This window comes from Leptidea sinapis, chromosome 44 (genome assembly GCF_905404315.1).
Source record: "Leptidea sinapis chromosome 44, ilLepSina1.1, whole genome shotgun sequence".
In the NCBI taxonomy this organism is placed as follows: Eukaryota; Metazoa; Arthropoda; class Insecta; order Lepidoptera; family Pieridae; genus Leptidea; species Leptidea sinapis.
This window is the reverse complement of record NC_066308.1, coordinates 5,439,876-5,461,927: the sequence shown is the minus strand read 5'-3', so window position 1 is coordinate 5,461,927 and position 22,052 is coordinate 5,439,876. Positions and strand designations below refer to the sequence as shown.

The window sequence follows — 22,052 nt, the reverse complement described above, 5'->3', positions numbered from 1 at the left end:
TATTTAATTCATTCATGTTATTTTTTTATGAAAGTTTTTTCTACTTTAATTGGTTATTTTTAGAATATTAAGTAATAAATATTATAATATTTCAAGTTTAGAATAAGTGAATTCGCTGTTCCTCACATAAACACTTACGGCCTTACAAATAAACTTGGTATAAAGTTATAACTGATGAAAAACAAAGAAAATGCAAAATGTTTACATTATCGTTGACAATTCTGTCAATACAATGATAATTCTGAAGTTTTCCTAATGACAAGCTGCCTTGCAAATAAACGCGGGAAACGTTATACGTCCGAACAAACCATTCGTAAGTAAAATGTCTATTTGTAAACATTTTACATATTCTTGGTTTATGTTTAGTTATAACTTTATGCCAATTTTATTTGTAAGGCCGTTAAATTTCATGAGGATTGCTTAAATTGTTTTATAGTTTGTTTCTTCTATATTTCGAACAATAAATAACAAAAAGCCCTTCTGAGGTACCCTACTTGAATCGGAGAACTAGCCGTCGTACTTTGGGGAGGGAGCCATATAAAGTGGGGCAACACTCGTGTAATTCCTCTGGTGTTGCAGTCAGTCAGCTTGGGTGGCAGAGATAGCTGAGTATGAGATTAACCTTTTACCTACGTTGGTTAATCTTGTTTGTTTTGTTGTAATAAATTTTTCGCGTACAGCTCTGCAGTAAATCTTAGTAATTTTGCTGTTTATTTGAGCAATAATCATAAACATTGGGACATGTTTTGACAAGAGAATAAGACAACAATTGTTGATGTACAAAATTATAAGTGAATACTTCTTTAGTGAAAACAAAAATTCTGATTTTCCTTTGATGTGTCCCTAGTCGTTCGGAAATCAAATAACAATAATAGTTTCAAATTCATTAAATCAAATTAGAATTTTTATATCTTTCTAACTTTCTCAGGAGGTAAAAAATAAACTTCCTTAAAACACGGGTAAATAACACTTAAAAAAGAATTCCTTTTGTTTGTTTTAAGTTTATTTTATACAAAAGTTTAGGTTTTTTATTTATCGATTGATTGGGTCAGCTAGTGTAATATATATTGTAATTTTTGTGTACGATACCGCAATAAATGAATATTATATTTAAACACATAAATGCTAGTACTTTACAATGATAATATATAAAGCAATTCGTGCGAAATTACTCCCTTACCATTCCAAAATATTCAAAATCTCCCGGCAACCCGTATTTTTTTAAGAGCACCTTCTTCTATCTTAAAGTGCCATTTGTATTAAGAAATGATAAGAAAAAATAAGAAGCAATAAGAATATAAGTGAAGCAACATCGTCTAATCCGAACATGACAAAAGAGATGATACCGCTGCACCTACATATACTACGAATCTCTTACTAATACTTAATATGCAATATGATGTTCCAGCAACAGGCCGGGCCTACTCCAGTATACAACCAGAACATCCAGAACACCCAGAACACATCACAGACCCAGAACGTCCAGAGCCCGCAGACGCCTGGACAAGCAGAGCAGCAGAAAACACAACAGGTAGGGAAGTAGCTGATTCTTCCATTCATATTCCTTCTGACTTTGTTTTTTCTTTCTGAATTTTTCTTCTGTCTACTGTAGGTATGCCCCTGTTCTTTACTTTTATTTAAATACGGAGGAACATTTTTTTCTGTGTTTCAGCTAAATAATGCATTATTTAAAGCTAATGTTATGCTTTACCAAAAGGTTACGAAAATAGAATATCATTTAATTTATTAATTGATATAATAATAATAAATGAGAGTAAGAGGTGGGACGTTATCGCGAACCCACCACACTCACCCTGATGAAGGACTTCGGAATGGTCCGAAACTAGTCGGTACCGACACCGACAAAAACGTGAGTAAAGCCGTATTAATAAATAATTTATTGATATCATCTCAACCAAGCTATGGAATGAGCTTCTTCATGCGGTGTTATTAAGAAAATCACTTAACTTGATCACTTAACATCAGTTGACCGTACGATCATGTCCTCGTATTTCATAAAAAAAAAAAACGCTCACGTAGATTACTTACAGACGCTTTTCAGACTTACAATATTTTTTTATGAAATTAAGCGACAAGTCGAGCAGGACATTCAGCTGATGGTAATTGATACGCCATGTCCATTGCAGTGCCGCTCAGGATTCTTGAAACACTCCAAAAATTCTGAGCGTCACCTTGAGACATAAGATGTTAAGTCTCATTTGCCCAGAAATTTCACTAGCTACCTCCTCCTCCTACCTCCTACTACCTACTCCTAGCCTCCCACCCCTAGTACCAACTAGGGTGAAGGGAGGGTGAGCTTCAGTCACGCCTACGTGATCGCGCACGCACACTTTGATCCATTTGAAATATTTGTGAGCATGACGTGTTCCAAAAAAATTAACAAGAGCCGAAACAAACTGTACATGTAAAAATTTTCATTTTATGATAATATTTATATATTATCACAAAGTGAATAAATTACACTGACACTTTTATTTTTGCACACTTGATATGAATTTCACCCGATATTGGGTATACCTCAAAGGAACTTCCATTGTGAAGCTCACTTATAGAAACCGCTTTGGGATATATTTGTCGAATTGACTATTTTTTTTTTTTATGGAATAGCAGGACAAACGAGCGTACGGGTCACCTGTTGTTAAGTGATCACCGCCGCCCACAATCTCTTGCAACACCAGAGGAATCACAGGAGCGTTGCCGGCCTTTAAGGAAGGTGTACGCGCTTTTTTTGAAGGTACCCATGTCGTATCGTCCCGGAAACACCGCACAAGGAAGCTCATTCCACAGCTTTATAGTACGTGGAAGAAAGCTCCTTGAAAATCGCACTGTGGAGGACCGCCACACATCCAGGTGGTGAGGATGATATCCTAACTTGTGGCGTGTCGTGCGAAGGTGGAATTTGGAAGGTGGACTCTAAAGCATCTTATAATAAATAACTTGTTTAACGTAACCCGCTGGTCGGCAGTGAGTGCGGTGATGAACATGAACGCTAGTCCATCGGGCTTTCGTATTAATTCGAATCTCATGTCCTATCATAAAATTATTCAAAATAAAATTTATACATAAATTAATATAATATATTTTTTTAATTTTTTTATTTATTTACATTAAAGTTTACAAAAGAAAATACTTAAAGCTAGCATCAGAAAACCACACGGGTTTGTAATATATGCTAACAAAGAGTTAAATCTAGGTACATTAACTACAGAACAGATAAATTGTGTAAATATATTTATTTTAAGTGACTTAAAAATTATGATTTTAGTTTTTTCTTAATATTAAGTATGAGGATTTATACAGTTCCGTACATCAGTGGGTAATTCATTAATTAGGCTAGGAACTAGGTAAGCATTCGTTCATTCGCCATATCTATTGAGCGCGCTCGGAGCGCATAAACGCATAAACATATCTACTTATATATTTTTTTTATTATATACAGGTGTAGCTAGTGCGGATGTACGTTATGCGTGTATCCACATCACTAAGTGATATATCTTTTCGTTTAACATTTATAAAATTATAAAATTTTGAGTTTTTTTGGTTAAAGGATACGATAAATATTTAAATATTATAATTATTTTGTTCACACATTACTGCCACGATAGCTTGCACGGAAAAAAATCTAGGAAGTTCATAACATCAGTGCTAGGAATTACATCCTAACGTAACGTGCTGAGAACTTTCCTTTTTGTTATCTTAGTTAATCTAAGTTGTTGAAATAATCCTTCCATGTTTTTAAAGAATTACTTAATATCTCTTTTGTTTTAACTTTCATTTTGTTACTTTTTCTTTTATTCATATAATGTTGATTGTTTCTTATTGTATTTGTAAAAAAATTGGTGGCAGTTTTCGCAAATAAAGATTATTATTATTATTAAAGAAAATTTTGTAATGCAGGCTCCACTACCGCCAGCATATTACAAAGCAAAGGAATACAACCCAGAGACAGCCATCGATCCTCTCGTCAAACCTATTGGAGCAAGTAAGTGATATTCAAACGATTTTTGTGCTGCAGAAAAGAGCTGTTCGAGCAATCTACAATCTGTCCAGTAGACATTCATTGAGAGATAAATTTAAGGAGATCAACATATTAACAGCACCATGTCAATACATATTTGAAAACCTAATATTTGTGCATAAAAATATAGATCGTTTTAAAAAAAACAGTGACATTCATAACTGCAACACTAGAAATAAACATAATATTGCTCTGATTCATGCTACAAGGCTAACGAAAATAGACAAATCATTCAGGGGTCCTTTTTTATAATAAAATCCCTGAAGAAATTTGCAAACTACAATTAAAAAAACTTTAAAATATTTGTTAAGCAGAAACTTTAAAAAAAAAGCTTATTATACAATTAAAGATTATATAACAGATAAAAGTGCATGGGATTAAAGCAATGTAAATAATTTCAGGTCTGCATACTATTTTAAATTATAAGTAGTAGGACTGTATTATTCTATTATTTGTATATTTTCTTGACTTCAAAAAGTGATGCGGTCATCCTATTTTGAGAAATAAACTATTTGAATTTGAATTTAAGTAAACAGCCATCTCCTTTAATATCATATTATATCTTGAAACGGGCAATTCTTGTATAGGTATACATAATCTGAATCTCGGAAACGGCTCCAACGATTTTAATGTGTAGTTTCGGGGGCGATAAATCGATCTAACTAGGTTTCAAATTCAAAAATGTAGTTTTATCAGTGTTTTAATGAGAAACTGCTACAATAACATTAAAATACAAAGGTAAATTTCGCCACTATATACAAGTAGTTGTTAAATAGCTCAGATGGGACATTGGGTGATCCGGAAAGCAGAAGATCCCGGTTCGATTCCAGATGTCCTATTAGTTTTTTATTGTTTAAGTTTGGTACCTTGTGATCTGGAAAGGTCTTGAAACGTCGCGTCGGGTTTACTGAAATAGTAGGTAATAAAAATGTAACTTTTACGTAAAAATCTAATGTAAAAACACAGTTACACGTGTAATGTAAGTGTTTTAATCCTTCAAAAAGTGTTTTATATATTAAATGTGTAACACTCAAAGAAAATACTATATTCATAAATGGTTTTTAAATAAACAGTAACAAGGCGGGCTTGTAACGCGGTTTTGTGTTCCACAAGTTTATACGTTAAGAAGAAGAACTAAAGAAGTTCTCATATCAATATATAATGTGTCCACTCCACAGATCATTTCCAGCTCTTCTACTGGTACATCGCGTTCCCAGTACACTGGTCCTGCCGCCACACCATGCCGGACTGCCGCGGTCGCTGGTACCCCGTCACCTTCGTCATCTCCATGCTCTGGATCTCCTTCTACTCCTACTTCATGGTTTGGATGATCACTGTCATCGGTGAGAACTTTTATCGTGTCCACCAAATTACCGTGCTATTAAATTACCTAATAATCTTAGATCATTCATACTTCTACATAGACTAAAACATCTGTGAAAATGTCGAAAAAATTGTGTTCAGAACTAACCTCTATTTTGAGAAATTCATGCACACTAACATAAAGTGTCATACAAATCGCGAGTGTAAGACATACCTTGTCACACACAGTAAACTAATATTCCTGGCTTGTTTTCGTCGGTTGTGTAACAGCAAGAGACTATTTAGACGTATAAATGATCTAAGCTAATAATAATAGTCCGTTCGCGACATGCTGCGCCCGCCACCAGAGTCTTAAAGAGATGTCATTGGTGCTACGGACGAACGAAAATGTAAAAAGAAAAATGTGAGTAGGTACTTATGTACACGCGTTAGAAGTATTACTTCTTTGGCATAAGAAAAAACATTAATGAAGCAAAAATGTTGTTGCGCCAAAATAATATAACTTCCATAAACAATAATTAAATCGGTTTTTCATCAACCATCAAGACAGACTTGCCAGTTTGCCCCTGCACAATACTACCGTCTGAGGCTGCCATGCATCTCTTAACCTTCGGAGTAGCGGATGTCCATAGGCAACTAGTTTTATAAAAATATTCAAATACTTTCAATAAACTTGACAGGTTACACCCTGGGTATACCGGACACGGTGATGGGTCTAACCTTCGTGGCAGCTGGAGTATCAGTGCCTGACGCTCTATCTTCTCTGGCTGTCATTAAGGAAGGGTGAGTAACGAGATCTTTTTTTTCTAATCTATTTTTTATTTATTTATTTAAGATGTACCAACAATAACTCAACTTAACATTAACAATTGATTTGCAATTACATACTAATTCTAGGTTGGTTATTCTAATTAGGTACATTCAACATATTAATTATGAAAAAATTAATTAACTTAGTAATAAAGCTTAATTCTAGAAACTATACAATGTAAATGAATGAATGAATGTAATGAAACTATACAGTGTAAATCATAAAGTAGTAAGTTTGAAATTACAAAAAATAAAAGTAAGAATTAATAAGTCATTAACAATCTAATACAATCTATTATCTACCGTGGTCGTTATTTTTTCTACAACTTTATTTCTAAATGACTTAAACGTGTCGTGAAAAATGTCAACGTCATGATCGTTAATATCATTGAATGTTGTAGATATTCTATTATAAGGACCGTATTGTTTCACATTCGTTCTAGAGTAATTATTTTAAAATATTTTATTAATCGGTTGTCTTGGTAAACGTCTTGGAATGGAGAAATTTAAGTTCTTATAATAAGGTTAAATGACAAACTCCAATAGGGCCCTCATATAGACAACTTATTTCTTACGTTTTTAGCAGACTTAGCAGACTAAGTTCTGCTGCATACACAGTAAAAAAGATTCGTTCCATGCGTGCCTGACTGCTGATGAATAGTCCAGTAACCGGTACCGGGAAGGTGCTGCCCCACCGAGAGCATTCTCCAGTTATGAAAAAGTTTGGTTGATTCCACAAGCAGACGAAGATACATATTGAACTACAGATTGTATCAAAATATGTGTAAACTTTATATAACCAACAAGTAAACGCAGTGTACCCGATGATAGGATCGACCAGTCACACCAAGTAGCGCCCATTACGAATAGACCAGCTATCGCTTCTCGTGTTTTATTTTAGGGAAGGAAATGTAATGGCGACACCGCTACAAGCAATATGACGAAGTCTGCCACGGACTTGGATTTTAACCAAATCTCCAAAGAAAACTGTTTTTAAATGGAAATCTAACGAAGTAACATTTTGATTTTGATTTTTGATTTACCATCTCTTCCACGTACAGTATAGGTAACATACATCTGGGCTATTTCTCACTACTTGCCGCCATGTTGACTTATTTGCGTCAAAATTGACCCTTGCCCAAACCTTAAACATTTCGATCCTGTAGCTTTTTTACCGACAAGGATGGCCCAGTCGGTCTACGTCGCACTCAAGCTTTGAATTTCATCTCAGGTTTCCTAGCGGTCAGTTTGTACGTTCTAGGACTCGAACCGGCGGCTATCGGATCAGAAGTAACTTCCTTAGCCTTTACAACCCCGCCGCCCTTATACGGAAAATGATTAGGGCTAAGAAATATTTTATTTCACTCTTGGATGTTGTTGTGTGACAGGTATGGTGACATGGCGGTGTCCAACGCTGTGGGCTCCAACGTGTTTGATATCCTGGTATGCCTGGGCTTGCCCTGGTTCATCCAGACGGCCATCATACACCCGGGCAGTCACGTCAACGTCATCAGCAAAGGTATATCAACAATTTTAAATATGTAATAACGTATTAAACAGATTTCATATTCATAATTTACCAAAATGAGGACGAATTTTTCATTTTCATCATGGCAGGCACTTGCCCGTTTGCCGCTCTAGTATAAAAAATCTACATGTGTACCTCACCAAAAGGTAGGTAATCACTCTCTTGCAACATCACTAGAGAATTGCTGGCCTTGGATGTAAAAAACGGTTGTCTCGATTACCCCGAAAACAAGGACATTCGAGGAAAAATCCTTCAAATTTGATGTTCCTCGCGTTGAAAATCACACATCCAGATGGTTAGGTACATGTTGGCTTGTGTTGTGTTAAGCAATGCTAGAATTCGGTACTAGGTATCTAGCTCAAACTACTATTCCGAGATGAGTCTCTAGAACCTTATTGCAACAATTTCTTCGTCTTTTTTGTACCTTTATTCACTTTGTACCTAACTCGGATGGGCAGTTTTCGGGAAGTTCCGTAAAATCTACTCGTCCCAATTACCACAGTGTATGAAGACGAAGGTTTTCAACCAATGTGTGTTGCCAGTGATGACTTACGGTACGCAGACGTGGTGGCTTACTATGGGCCTGATGAGAAAGCACATGGTCGCTCAGATGGTAATGGAGAGGGCTATTCTTGGAGTTTCCCTGCGAGATCAAATCAGAAATGAGGAGATCCGTAGGAGAACCAAAGTCACGACATAGCCGGAATGATTGCAAAACTGAAATGGCACTGTTCATGGCACAAATTTTAGCGGAGAGATGGCCATTGGGGCAGTAAAGTCCTCTAATGGCGACCATGTACCGGAAGACGTAGTGTTGGTAGACCCCCACAACGTGGACCGACGCTGTGCAAGATTACCGGAATTCATTGCAGTCAGTGCAGGACCGATCGTCGTGGAAACCTCTGTCTAGCAGTGAACGCCTTCCGGCTGATGAGAATTTATTGCGTACACAGAATAACCGTTTTATGTGTAAATAGACTTGTAAGTTCAACTAAACATATTTTAAAACTTATTTAAAAGGACTAAAACTATAGGAGAAATTTATATCCTTAGCTCACTTAATTAACCCTCAGTCATGAAATTATTGTGTACTTACAATACAAATTATATTTATATTTTCAGGACTGATATACTCAACGCTGTCACTATTCTCCACTGTTATATTTTTGGTGCTGGCAACCCATGCCAACGGTTGGAAGCTCGATAGGAAATTTGGTGCAGTGCTTATGGTATGGTATTTGCTGTTCATCACACTGGCAAGCTTGTACGAGCTCAATGTGTTCGGAATATTCCACCCCCCGGACTGCGACTCAATTTATTAGACTAGTAATACTACATCTGTGGTATCTATTTGTTTTATTTATCTACTTCACTACTACGACAAGGATCTTACTGAATGTACCTAATGTGCAAACATGTAAAAATTGTCCTTATCTTTGGTCAATTATATAATTATTTATATTTTGCGTGATAATGGTTATTTTTACCACAGGTTTTGTATGTAGATTGTATTTACCTAGAATATACTAAAGTTATGGAGTTCGTTCACTGTATGTGATAGTGAAATCTGTCAAAAGTGACGTTGACGAGATGGCGCACCTATTTCAAATTCGATATTATGTTCATAAAAGAAGGCCATTTATGAGTTTCGCAATGCTCTACAATTCCCCAACCTATTTAATTAATTTTTTTAATGCCATCATTTGAAAGTTATCAGTTCCAGTACTTAGTTACCCAACGATACCGGTTATTAAATTTTTAAAACTAAATCAAATACGAAATTACAGTAATAATAGTTATATTATAATTATGCAGATTTTGGGTATATTACTTACTGTTGGTACTCATAGTTAAAAAACGTTGTGTGTTGTTGTTGAACGATCACTCGTTTAAAGTGATCAAAACTCAAAAATTGCCTTCCAGTTTCTAGTCGGACTCCAAAATATATTCGTACAAAATTTTTAGATAGGTAGTTATATAGAAGGAAAACGTCGAGAATTAGTTCAATGAACTTTTTTGTTAGTATCTGTTGTTATTTTGTTGTATCGATTTAGAAAAAAGGTGTGTACTTATGCATGCACGAAAGATGTTATACTTCTTTGGCCTATCCAAGCAAAAGTCATTAAAATTATTTATTCCTCGTGTTATTCTACGTTTTAAGAAAGAACAATTTTGTAAAAATCTTGCAAGGATGGCTTTGACAATTAATATTAAATATTGAATACGGCTGTATGTGCTTGAGCCCTTTGCCTGTACTAATAATGGACGAAGAAACCAAAAAAATTACGAATGACGCAAACGTCAGAAAATTTTAGAAACCAACTTCAAGTTTCAACCTGTTACTATTGTGTTAAGCGCGCGCAAATTTAACTCACATCATTTTTTCATAACGCGCCTAAAGAAGTATAACTTCATAAAAACAAACAAAGTACCTATTCAATAACGTTATTTCTAGTAAATTTAACATTCTAATGATCTGGACTTAGTCGTACAGTTACGGCTTACCCTTACTTATCTATAAACAATTAAACAAGTAGACATTGTTTATATAATAAACAATTACACAAGGTTAAATACGCGCTTTTTATAAGGCACCTAAATCATATCATCCTGGAAGCACCGCGTAAGGAATCTCATTCCGTAGTTTGTTTGAAGTTGTTTTAAGTTTGTGTTTAACATATTTTGTATGGCTCTTGTTTTGTTTTCTTTATTGTTGTTTAAATATTTATTTACATAAGACATGTGTGTACAATATTATAATAATTATTTATCGTAATAATACCTTGTGAGTGATGGACAAGCAAGCTGTACACGTGATTAAATATCGCGTAATCGTATGGTCAATGTGCACGTTGGCGTGTTTACGAAATTACTTAGATAATTTGTACGTCTAGATATAGCCTCTTGGTGCTAGACAACCGATAAAAACAGGTCAGGAATATTAGTTTAGTGTGAGTGTCACTGAATGACAAGCTACGTCTTACACTCGCGATTTATATATGACTTTGTGTCAAGTGTCAACTGTCATCCTCAAATATTTACGACATATCCATACTATCTAGATGTATAAATGATATAAGTGAAATTAGTTCTGCAGTATTAGACCAGAAGGTGCACAAAACGTAATACGGACCTATGTGTTGGTAGATACGTTTTTAATATCAATGTGGTGTTTGGATATATTTTTGATGCTGGACCAAAATAGAAAAAAAAGCAATTTTATGGTTTAACGAAACCACGATGCATGTGAAGTTTTATTCACAATATAACATATTTATATAAGCATAGACAAAAAAAATATGTGTGCAATTCACACGTGGTAGAAGTGAAACCTTCAAAAATTTTAGCTTCAATAATTGTAGGTAGGGTAAGTCCTAGTACATGTTGCTAGGATGACACATGATTCCAACCGCTATGAAAGACATTACTATAACCGCTACTATATTTATGTTCTCCTAGTATCTATGTCGACGAGCACATGACGTCAGAATATATTAATGTTTCGCTGAATCCTATACATTTCCTATACATCTGTTTGTGTCTCTATCGTCTCGCTTTTTCGTTTCATCGAGTTGCAAATCACAACGATTCTAAAGAAGTTTCACTTGAAAAATCAAATTTACAAATTATGATTTATATATTCATAAAATAAAGATATGTAATAAAACACCTTTGTCAGGTGTGGGCTTCGAACCTACTCTACCTCTCGGGAACCAAAGCTTAAATCTGGCACCTTAGATACGAGCCAAAATTTTAGGCGATATAATAAAAGTCTCACTTTAAAATACGCGGCTACAGTCACTACGGTGCTCCGTAGCGAAATATGATAAAAAAGTTAAGGGCATCAAAAATTTTATGAAATTGTTTGAACACTTTTGGCAATGCTCTTGTGATTCCTCTATTGTTATAAAGGTGACATGATCTCGATGATCATATGTGTGCGCCGGGGTGATGAAATATCGTTAGGGGACCCGCGTGTAAGTTCCTATGTCCTCCTATAATATTCATAACGAAATTTACCCGTTTGTCCTGAACAGACAAACGCCTCTTTCAAATTATTTACAGTTAGTCCTCTTTCTTTCCTCTGATGCTGTCGACCATACGTTGATGTAACTTCTTTAAATTTTTGTCCTATCTCGTATATCGACTCCTACGATTTTTTTTTGTAGATAGGATACCAATTAATTCAAGTATTACTCCATAAATCAACTCCCCTTTATGTGTGTCCTGTTTATCTCCAATTAATGTTCTTTCCAAGATAACAATAATGAACGATCGGTCCCAATCTTCCCATCAATCTGTGCAAAAACCAGAGTTTGAGCAGACCCTTACCGCTTATTAGGACCTTCTGTTACATTCTGTCTGTCTGTTACATTCAATCTCCGAACTTTACAGGAACGATTTTCAGTTTAGTATTTAATCGCAAATTGGAGCGATGACGGCTTATGAGCTTTGTAATGTTATATCGAGAAGGAAGACATGAGTAACGGATCAGTTGAAACAAAGTTAGAGTCTTTATTACTCATATTAAATGAAGTAATTTAATTTCATTACATATTTTGCGGTCTAATCAGTGCTACTGTTTATGTAATCCTAGTGATACTTTTAAAAGTGGATCGACCATGGATCGTGGGGTCTACCATCAATTAAGCCCCAATCCTGTCCACAGATGGTTTCATATATAAAAGATTACAACTACGTTTGGGATTTATATCTATGTGTATAATAATATATTTTCTATCGCTTATTTATTGTTTGAACTGGTTGAAGAGAGATAAAAAAAGTAGAAATAGCTTTAAAATATGAAATTATGTTAATTATTATGTAGTCTTTGTTGTGTTTTGTGAGATTGATGTACATTTGTTAATTCTTCACTCTAGTAGTAAGGTGATATGTAAAGGCGTGATTTGTAACAAAATATTATAAACGGCTTTAAATAATATATCTGTAGTTATAGCGTTGGTAGACTTTAGAGGCACGGTGGAGGACTGTGCAGGTTTCCAGAAGCAAAGACTTGACAACATATTTAAATCATGGTGGAATTAATTACTATTGATTTTGCTCTGAATAATCTTTCCACTGCAGACTGCCAAACACATTTTAGATTGGATTTAAGTCTATCTATAACAATAAGGTCTCTTTCAGGCTTTCAGTGGATCAAATCAGAAACACAAAATACCTATTACTAAACTGATTTACAAACAAAAGTATATAAAAGTAGGTAAGTACTTAGAATATATAAAGATTCTTTTAAACTCTTACACTCAGTGCATGTTGCGTTAACTTTAAAGTCAGTATCAGAAAAATATTACTTATGTTAATGTTATATTAAGGCGAAGGGTAAGCAGAAAACACGCAAACAAGGTGTTTTAGACAAGTTTTGTGGTGAAAATATAGCACTTGGAGCTATGAACACTACTTCATCATGTTACACATACCCTTAAGTCTTATTTGTAGGTTGGCAATTTTTGCTGTTGGTAATAGTTAACACTCCAGAGCTATTTTAATCTACCACTTTTCTTTGCAGTTAAACAAGTTTTTTCTCGGCATGACGCATTTGTTTAGTACGACTCTCAGAGAAGTTATTCTTATAGCTTGTACTTTTTTTAAGTAATCAATAGTGAGAATTGTAAGCATATAAACTGTTTGCGCCTGTTAAAATATTATGTATTCTACGCAAGAATTTCGAAAATATAGGCTTTGATACATAGATGGCGGGCCGACAGCCGTGAGCTCATATCGCTCAAGGTCGCTGGCGTTTAGTGCCGCCTTAAAAGCAAAATTATTTCAATGATTGCAGGTTTACAAACAGTAATGTTTAAGTACAAAATATTAAAAAATCTAGTACTGAAGTTATGAATTGTCACCTCTAGGTACTTTACTACTATTAACCACTTTACTGGCAGCTGTCAAAGTGCCTGTTTGATATTCGCCATTTTGGCGCTGTTGGCTATAGCGAGAGTCTGCGGTACTAAAACTAATGATGACGACCTCAGCTAAACAAACATCGATAGATGGTGGGAAACTATTTACAAAAAAAAAATATGTACTTTATTACATTGATTCCTGAAGTATAAAGAACATGGAAAACGAACGAAATTAATTAAAACTGCAAAAATACTTCAGAGTACTGTACGCTTCTCTCGCAGCGTATTATATTGCGTCAAAATTAGTTTTCTGGACGCTCACGGGTGTCGCTTCAAATAGGCACAAAAAAATCTGTCAAACATATGGAACAGCCTGCCCAGTGGTATTTACTATTTATGCAGGTCAGTGGTTGACACCGACCACTATGATCGCAACGTTTCTTGCTAGCAAGATTTTGAGTAGATGTAGAAGAAACCTATACTTAGCTCAAACCTAAAATAGCTTTAAATTCTAAATGACCAATAGTTCGTTATTTGTAAATAAAGTCCTAAGTAGGTATCTGTTTCAGTTAGAATGTTGAATGTAAAGAAAGTGAATCGTAGAGTCGCATGAACTCAAAATTGTATTAAATTCCGCGTCTTAATACTTAATCTATGATCAACAGTAGATAGGTACTGTGTACAACCCTATCACAGTAGTCACAGATGGATTTAGTACCTTCCTACGTATCTTACCTTACCTATCTTATACTTCTCTAAATAGAATCCTAAAAATCGAACTATCTACCAGGCTAGGGAAACTCTAAGAAAAAAGCGATTCACTCGATTACAAGAATTGTGCAGTCAGTAACATGTTGACAGATGACGGCTATAATCTTGTCAAAAACGGAGATCCGAAATTCACTACGTTTTATGCAACCGTTCGCTTTAATTTAGCCGCACTATACTTCGTGGCCAGCGATAATGTAATTACTACCATTTCAAACTTACCTCTGTCAAATGACTGCACCACTTCCCTATATATTATTATACTCTTTGGACTGCACGTTTCATACTAAACTTAATTTCATGTTTTACTTAGGCAGTCCCAACTCTTCTTACGCAGTATTTACATCCTCTTTGCTATGTATTTAAGTCCTTATGCCGTGCCATGCTTTGGTTGTTAAAACAGGTATGTACCTATAGAATATATTTAATATTGGATAATATATTATTAATTATTATCAATTCTTGTACTACCAAAATATGGCCTAAGCATTACAGCTTGCAACAGATTTATTGAGGGATATAATTTATTTTGAGTCAGACCATAGATAATTTATATTTATTGAGGTTCTCTAGTTGTAACTTTTGCCTAATTAGTAAATAATACATTTTCACGAAATTGATACCATATCGCACAAGAGACACACGTACCTGCATTAATCCCGTTAAACTGATAAATCGAGTAATAAAACAATTGTGTATTTCACAAAATCTTAGTTTTGTTTCAATACTATGTACCTAATTGTTTAGTTTAACTTAAAGGGCCCTCCGTTACGTACTGGCGCTCTATTGAACAAATAAACTATTTCGTGTATTAATTAAGTACCTAAGTATATACCTTATAAAAGGATAAACGTATATATTCTATGTAAGCAAGTTTGCAAGCGCGCGCATTCCCAACATACTACGAAGTATTAACGTTAATTTTTTAAACTATAATATTGTACGCAAAGCATTTTGAACCATTGTTACATCGACACACGACGAATTATTAAATATTTTTGACAATAGATTTTTAGTACCTAGTAATAGGTTTCTATTTTTATATCTAATTATTATTTAATCTCCACGCTGTATATTAATTATCTGCTAAGAGATTTTTCAATTTCATATAGATCTTGTTATATTAAGTTTCTTCCTTTGATATTTTCTACCTCATTGTCTCTTCCAATTTATTTTTAGCCATTGTCATCTTGCTGTTTAGACAGCCGATAAAAACAGGCCAGGAATACTAGTTTAGTGTGCGTGACAAGCTACGTCTTACACTCGCGATTTGTATGACACTTTGTGTTAGTGTGCGTGAATTAGAGGTTATTGTATCAATTTTTTCGACGTTTTCACAGCTGTCATAGTCTATCTAGACGTATAACTGATCTAAGATTGTAAGTTTATCATCGCGTTTTCTTTGTATCATGCCAATTTATCTAGTTAGCAAATTATATTTTATTTATGAGATGTAAATTAACATATTTGTAAATATTCAACATTGTTTCAGATTTATAACACACTGTATGTAAAATAAGTTGATATGTGTATAGAGTCACGAGATTTGAATTTTAACTGCCGCTTACCCTTTTCCAACGTCGACGTAATGCCACAATACGTATGTCCCAACTTTTAATTAATTAATTAATTTTATATGACCCAACACTGTAGGGTTGTAAATATTGTAATTATCTGCACTATTATAAAGTGGGTTATTATTAAATTATTATGCTGGAGAACTTAGATAATTTATAAGTCTAGTTTGTGCCTTTGCTGTTAGACAACAGGCCAGGTTTTTTACTTTAATAAGTATACATGACAGCTACGTCTGACACTAACGATAAGTCAGACACTTTGTTAGCCTAGCAGCTATTCTTTTCGACATTTATACAGCTGTCACAATCAATTTTTTTTTATGACAATAAGGGATGAGACCAGCAGGAAGTTTAGCTGACGGTAGTTGTAACGCTCTGCCCATTACAATGCAGTGCTGCTCAGGATTCTTGAAAAACCTACAAATTCTGAGAGGCACCACAACTGCGCTCGTTACTTTGAGACATAAACTGTTAAGTCTCATTTGCCCAGTAATTTCACTAGCTATGGCGCCCTTCAGACATAATAGTAATGCTCACACATTACTGCTTCACGGCTGAAATAGGCGCCGTTGTAGTACCCATAATCTAGCCGGCATCCGGTGCAAAGAGCCTCCCACGGTCTATCTAGACGTATAAATTATCTAAGATACAGAAGAAAAGGATTATCCAAGGGAAGAGTTAAATACATTGACCAGTTGACAGCTGTCATATTTTTTTATTTGTTACTCTACAGTGACAACGCCGGCCAATAGTACAAAAAGCATTCAGTCACATTCTGCCATACGATCGTTGCAGGATAGTCATTTTATAAAAAAAAATGTAATATTTTTGACAACTAAGTAGTTTAGACCGTACTCTGTAAAGTAAGGGACATACTATACTGCTACCTGCTGGATCCATTAAAACTTCCCTTCGAGCACTTATAAGTGCTGGTAGAAACATCCACATTTGAAAATATTCAATATAATAATATGTACTGTTTAAATTAGAATAATGTTTTTCTGTCTAGGCCCCAACGTGTAAATATAAACAAAAATTAAAAATGCAATAAGTACCTATAGATCTATTTGACATTGCTTTTATTATATGTATCGTAGATTAGTTCTTGGACAATATTATATCTTAACTAGTAAATTAGGAGCGTGGTAGTAAGTCAATGGAATCGAAGTTTCGAGAAAACTACCAATATAAGAATAATATATCTTACTTTGGATGTCTGCTGCCAATCGTTACTGGTCCTGTACATTGTAGCGGGCCATTTCAGTTACCAACACAAGTGAACATCTTACCCTCACCACTTGTATTCCTAAAGAATTCATACTCTGTGTCATTAGTCATCTGTTGTGGTAGTCCCCTAGCTGTTGTGTCAAAGGTTGGTACTCCATATAACTCTCGATTGTCTTAGAGACTCGTCTCCCTAAACTGTTGACATCTTGCCGTTATAGTTTAAGGAAAAAACAGTTCAGTTAAATAGCTATCGCAATTTATTAAAATTCATATATTTTTATCTAAAGATTTATTGAACGTCGGAACCTACCACCCTATCGAAAAACCTATGCCTGAGAAGAACGGGCGCAAGAAACTTGCCGAGCTTCTATGCAAATTTATCTCCATTCTTTATTATTCGCCATGGGCAAAGATGGCTATAATAAGTATATTATGCATCATGGATAAATTATACACCCCATCCTTATATTAAAAACCATGTTTTATATGATATTGATTATATTTTATGATCTCATGTAGATTTGATAAATAACGTTTAAATACTTAGAATCACATCGCATGAAATAAATATTCAATTATAATGTCAATTCACTAACAATGTTCTATAATTGTGTGCCTACCCTAATGTTATATAATAGCTCTAAAACTGACGTCATAATATGACAGTATTTAAATATTATTAACTTTAACTGTCACATTGACAAATAAATTTCCGGTTAAGTTGCCACGGCTAGTGTAAGATCCGTATTCTAGATGGCGTCTCTATACTCACTATACAGGATGTCCCAAAGTTATGGGGACGTGAAGGGAAAGTACCTTAAATATCGAAGATAGGAGAAGAGTTATTAGTTTTTGGCCATTCTTTCGATTGGCATCATAAAAGTAGGGGTGGTTTTTTTACATTTAAGTCGGTTCGATTCCCAGACGAGGCAAGTAATTTTTAGAAAATCTTTGAATGCAGAATTACTAACTTTTAAAAATAACATAAAGACTTCTTTCAGTAAAATAGCCTATCTTCGATATTTAAGGTACTTTCCCTTCATGTCCCATAACTTTGGGACAGCCTGTATATTAAATATACGGGACGTAGACGCATAAATGAGACAACAATCGTTCATAGAATATTCTGGAAGACGAAATATTTTTCATAATATTGTGGGTCTTGGCGGTATCTTACTCCTACCAGGAATCTTTCTAGGCTAGGCCCCCACTCATATTATTATTGTATAGTTAATTTTGTATCTTTAAACATCACTAGGTAAGTACTCTCTATTTATGCCGTTACTAGCTCACTCAAAGTGACTCTATATATCCAAATAACATCATATCCAAACTTAAAAAAGATGGAAGTCGTATTACAGGTAAGTCTAACTGCCTAATATTTCAATTGCTAAAACAAAATGTTCTTGCCTCGTGTTCGCGGCCATCTCGCCCGTGACGTAGTATTTCTATTTCTAATGAGGGTATACAATAGACTTTGAACATTACTGCGACGAAATAAGGTGTTAACTTGAATGAAGGTTTTATTTTTATCGGTATAAGTTAATGTGGACGCATATACAACGCTGCTCGGACATTTTTTGACGACCTTCTAATAGGCGATTGTGAGTCTAGTTGGTTATCAATATTGATTGTAGATTGTTATTGTTTTTACAAAACGTAGTACGGACGCGAAGTATGTACGAGCTATGTAGGGTCTTACCAAAAAATACATAATTACTTACTCAATTTTATTTTACTTATTTTGGCTGTAAGCAAACATCAAGGTAAAGCTAAGATATGACCCAATTTCATCTAACATTAAGAATTTAATTACTCAAACATTATACTTCAGACTCGCATTACGTGTCTGTGTGCTTTAGTCAACACAGATATTTAGGTTATAAACGAAAGCATAATAATTTGTGTAGGTAGGTACCTAATAATGGGTTTCAATATGCTTTCTGAAATGTGATTAGGTTGTACCTGTTAATACTAATTCACGCGCTTTGTAATATCTTCTATAAATAAGAGCTAGTGTACCAATTAGTGTAGAAATATCCATGATTATGTAATATAGGTCTAACTGGAGTGATCCATTAAATAATATTGCCATATTACTAGGGCTGCCTAAATCATATATTTGCATCTAGTAACAAATCTTTTTTACCACTTCTAATATATTAGAACTGTAATAATAGAATTATTATATACCCAGATTTAATTATTAATTCTGTAATAATTCTATTATTAAGTATAAATGAAATATCTATCTCTTTTATATATACCTTGGTTTTTCTGAATATTTGCAAGGATTTTAAGCTGCCTGATATTTCAACTGTGTTTGAAACGTTATAATGATCAATGGCCGACATAAAGGAGAAGTCATTAGAGAGCATACTAGCAAAACTCTCTAAAAGAACCGATTCACTCGATTGTATGAAACATACAGTCATTGAGAGATTGACAGGTGACGGCTATAATCTTGTAAAAAAAAGGAGATGAGCAACTGTTCGCTTTCAAACTTAGCCGGATTATACGTTGTGACCAATCGCAATACTGTCATTACTAATATTTCAAACTTATGTCAAATGACTGCATGTTTCATACTAAACCAAATTTTTACTTAGGCAGTCCCATCTCTTATAACGTAGTATTTACATCCTCGTTTACAAACGTTTGAAATGAAACCGCTAGTAGTAACATTAATAGAGATATTAATCGATGCAGCGTTATTATATCCGCTAACACTACCAACTACTCGTTACTTAATCGCTTCATGATATAAATGACGTTTGTATCATCATCGAAATAACAGAAAACTCAAAGATTAGATGGTAGAGCTCTTTCGGTAGGATTTGCAAAAAAGACTAAGCCATATTTTATTTTATTTTCCTCACTTAAGTTTACTTTTAAGATAAAATAAGTGTTCACAGAACCCGAAGGTCTGTGATGCATAAGTGTAGTGATCACGGCCTCCAATACCAATCCGTTGAAACACTAGAGGAAAGCCGGCATTTATTGTTTAATACATCGATGATATAAGCGACTTTACTATTTATATAATATCTAGTAGACACAGCCCTAGTTGTGTTTGAGTCATGAGTTGATACATGAGTCAGTAGAAATTGTACAAATAATATTTATACATTTGTTTAGAGAATGTAACTTTTTCAAATCTTTATAATAATATTATAACAAATTTATTTTTTATCTGTTGTAGCTCTTAATCTATTATGGTGACAGTTGTGTTGCCCACGTTGAATGTAGAATTTCACTCTTTACGTGTTCGTAGATCACAACGCCTGTTTGAATAATATTATGTGGAAATTGTTATTTATAACTGTAAGATGATGTTAAATAAATTATCCATATTGAAAACACTTTTTCATTGTAAACCAACAACCAGTCATTCTACCACCCTATCTGAGCAACATCGACGGGCAAGTCGTCTAATCGGCAACATTCTTTGGCGTTACATACCAGTGAACGGCTCGATCACTTGTTGCGTAGAGACGTCACTTCATTGTGTCTTTTACCGCATTTATCACGGGGAGTGTTCCGAAGAGCATACGGGTCACCTGGTATTAACCAGGTGACCCGTATGCTCCTCCTCAGTTTCCATACAAAAAAATACAGATGTGGGATCTCTGCATATTCTGCCACATTTAAGATCACCATAAATGAATACACCGGGAGTAGTTAGGGACCTAGTCAGATTTTTTCCAATTAATACCAACAGCCAACAATATCTGGCATTCCTACGCGATACCCTGGACAACTACGCAATTCGCAAGAATATTTTCGCGTCACTTTGTGGAATCACGCTCAGAAGCATACTCCCTCCAACATCAGCGGGTATTGGAGATGTTGTTGATGAGAGAGGGCAGACGAGTACATAGGGGTCACATGATGGTGTGTGATCACTGCGTCCCCTCTTGCCACACCAGAAGAACCGCAAGATCATTACCGATATTATAAAGTGTGGAATAAACATACATACTATAAATTCGAAAAATTAAAATACATTATTAGCTGCAGGCAGCAGTAAATTCATAACAAGGTTATTTACGAGGGAACGTGGATCTCTAGTCAAATAATGGGATATTAGCAAGAAGTTGAGATGCCGAAACTACTCGTCGCGTTTTGATCTGAAGTCGCAACATTTCTACAGCAATGTCCCTACCTACCCCGAGGGCAGACATCGAAAAATAATATATTAAACCACAAACATTGTGTTAGAACCCAATGTATTAGTATGGAACACAAAATTTTAATCACTCTTACCTTACGTGGCTATTCACCGAAGAGTTCTAGTCCTAGAAGAAGTGTGATTGGCCACGCTAGCTCACGGCTAGTACATAATTTACTTACAGCATGTTCCAAAATGATGTTATGAAAAATTGGCTTAATGTGGTGAATTATGTATATTTTTTTTTTATGATAAAGGATTCCCGTCTAACCCGTGTGTTCATTTAATGTCAACATTGTAGCTCCACACTTTATATCAAACCATGCCGCTAATTAATCAATAGTTTTTGATGCGAATCAGCTACCACCATAATAGTAATCTACCATCTAGTGTAAGTAATTTTTGAGTTTAACTAGGCACCTTTAAAAATGTATAAAATTTTACAAAACAAAAATATTTTCAAATGACCTATTTGATTTAAGCACTAGACCATTTTAGATAAGCTTAAGATTCTAGATAACATAGGTAAATTGTAAGGAGTAAAGTGAAGTGATCAGCGGGTGGCGCTGCTGTAGCGGTGTTAAGTGTGAGGCAGGTAGTGGAGGGATGAGTAGAGCAGACGGTGGCGAAGGGTATAAAATGTCTCGCTCGGGATTTATTATTTTGCAGTGTTAGGGTTGTTAGTTAATTATGAGAGTATATATTTTAAAATTAAAAATTATAATTGTGAAATCTGTAATAT

The 22,052-nt window shown here is 34.7% G+C and overlaps 1 protein-coding gene across 1 annotated transcript in view; it reads left to right on the top strand.

The window, feature by feature from the left end:
• Window positions 1-20,499, top strand: part of LOC126977235 (probable sodium/potassium/calcium exchanger CG1090) — a 52,716-nt gene extending 32,217 nt beyond the window's left edge. Inside the window, exons 11-16 of the mRNA XM_050825964.1 lie at window positions 1,409-1,531; window positions 3,919-4,003; window positions 5,218-5,382; window positions 6,043-6,145; window positions 7,561-7,691; window positions 8,823-20,499. Coding sequence (XP_050681921.1) covers window positions 1,409-1,531; window positions 3,919-4,003; window positions 5,218-5,382; window positions 6,043-6,145; window positions 7,561-7,691; window positions 8,823-9,022 — 807 coding nt within the window. The 3' untranslated portion in view covers window positions 9,023-20,499. The remainder of the gene's footprint in view (window positions 1-1,408; window positions 1,532-3,918; window positions 4,004-5,217; window positions 5,383-6,042; window positions 6,146-7,560; window positions 7,692-8,822) is intronic.
• Window positions 20,500-22,052: the final 1,553 nt, after the last annotated feature.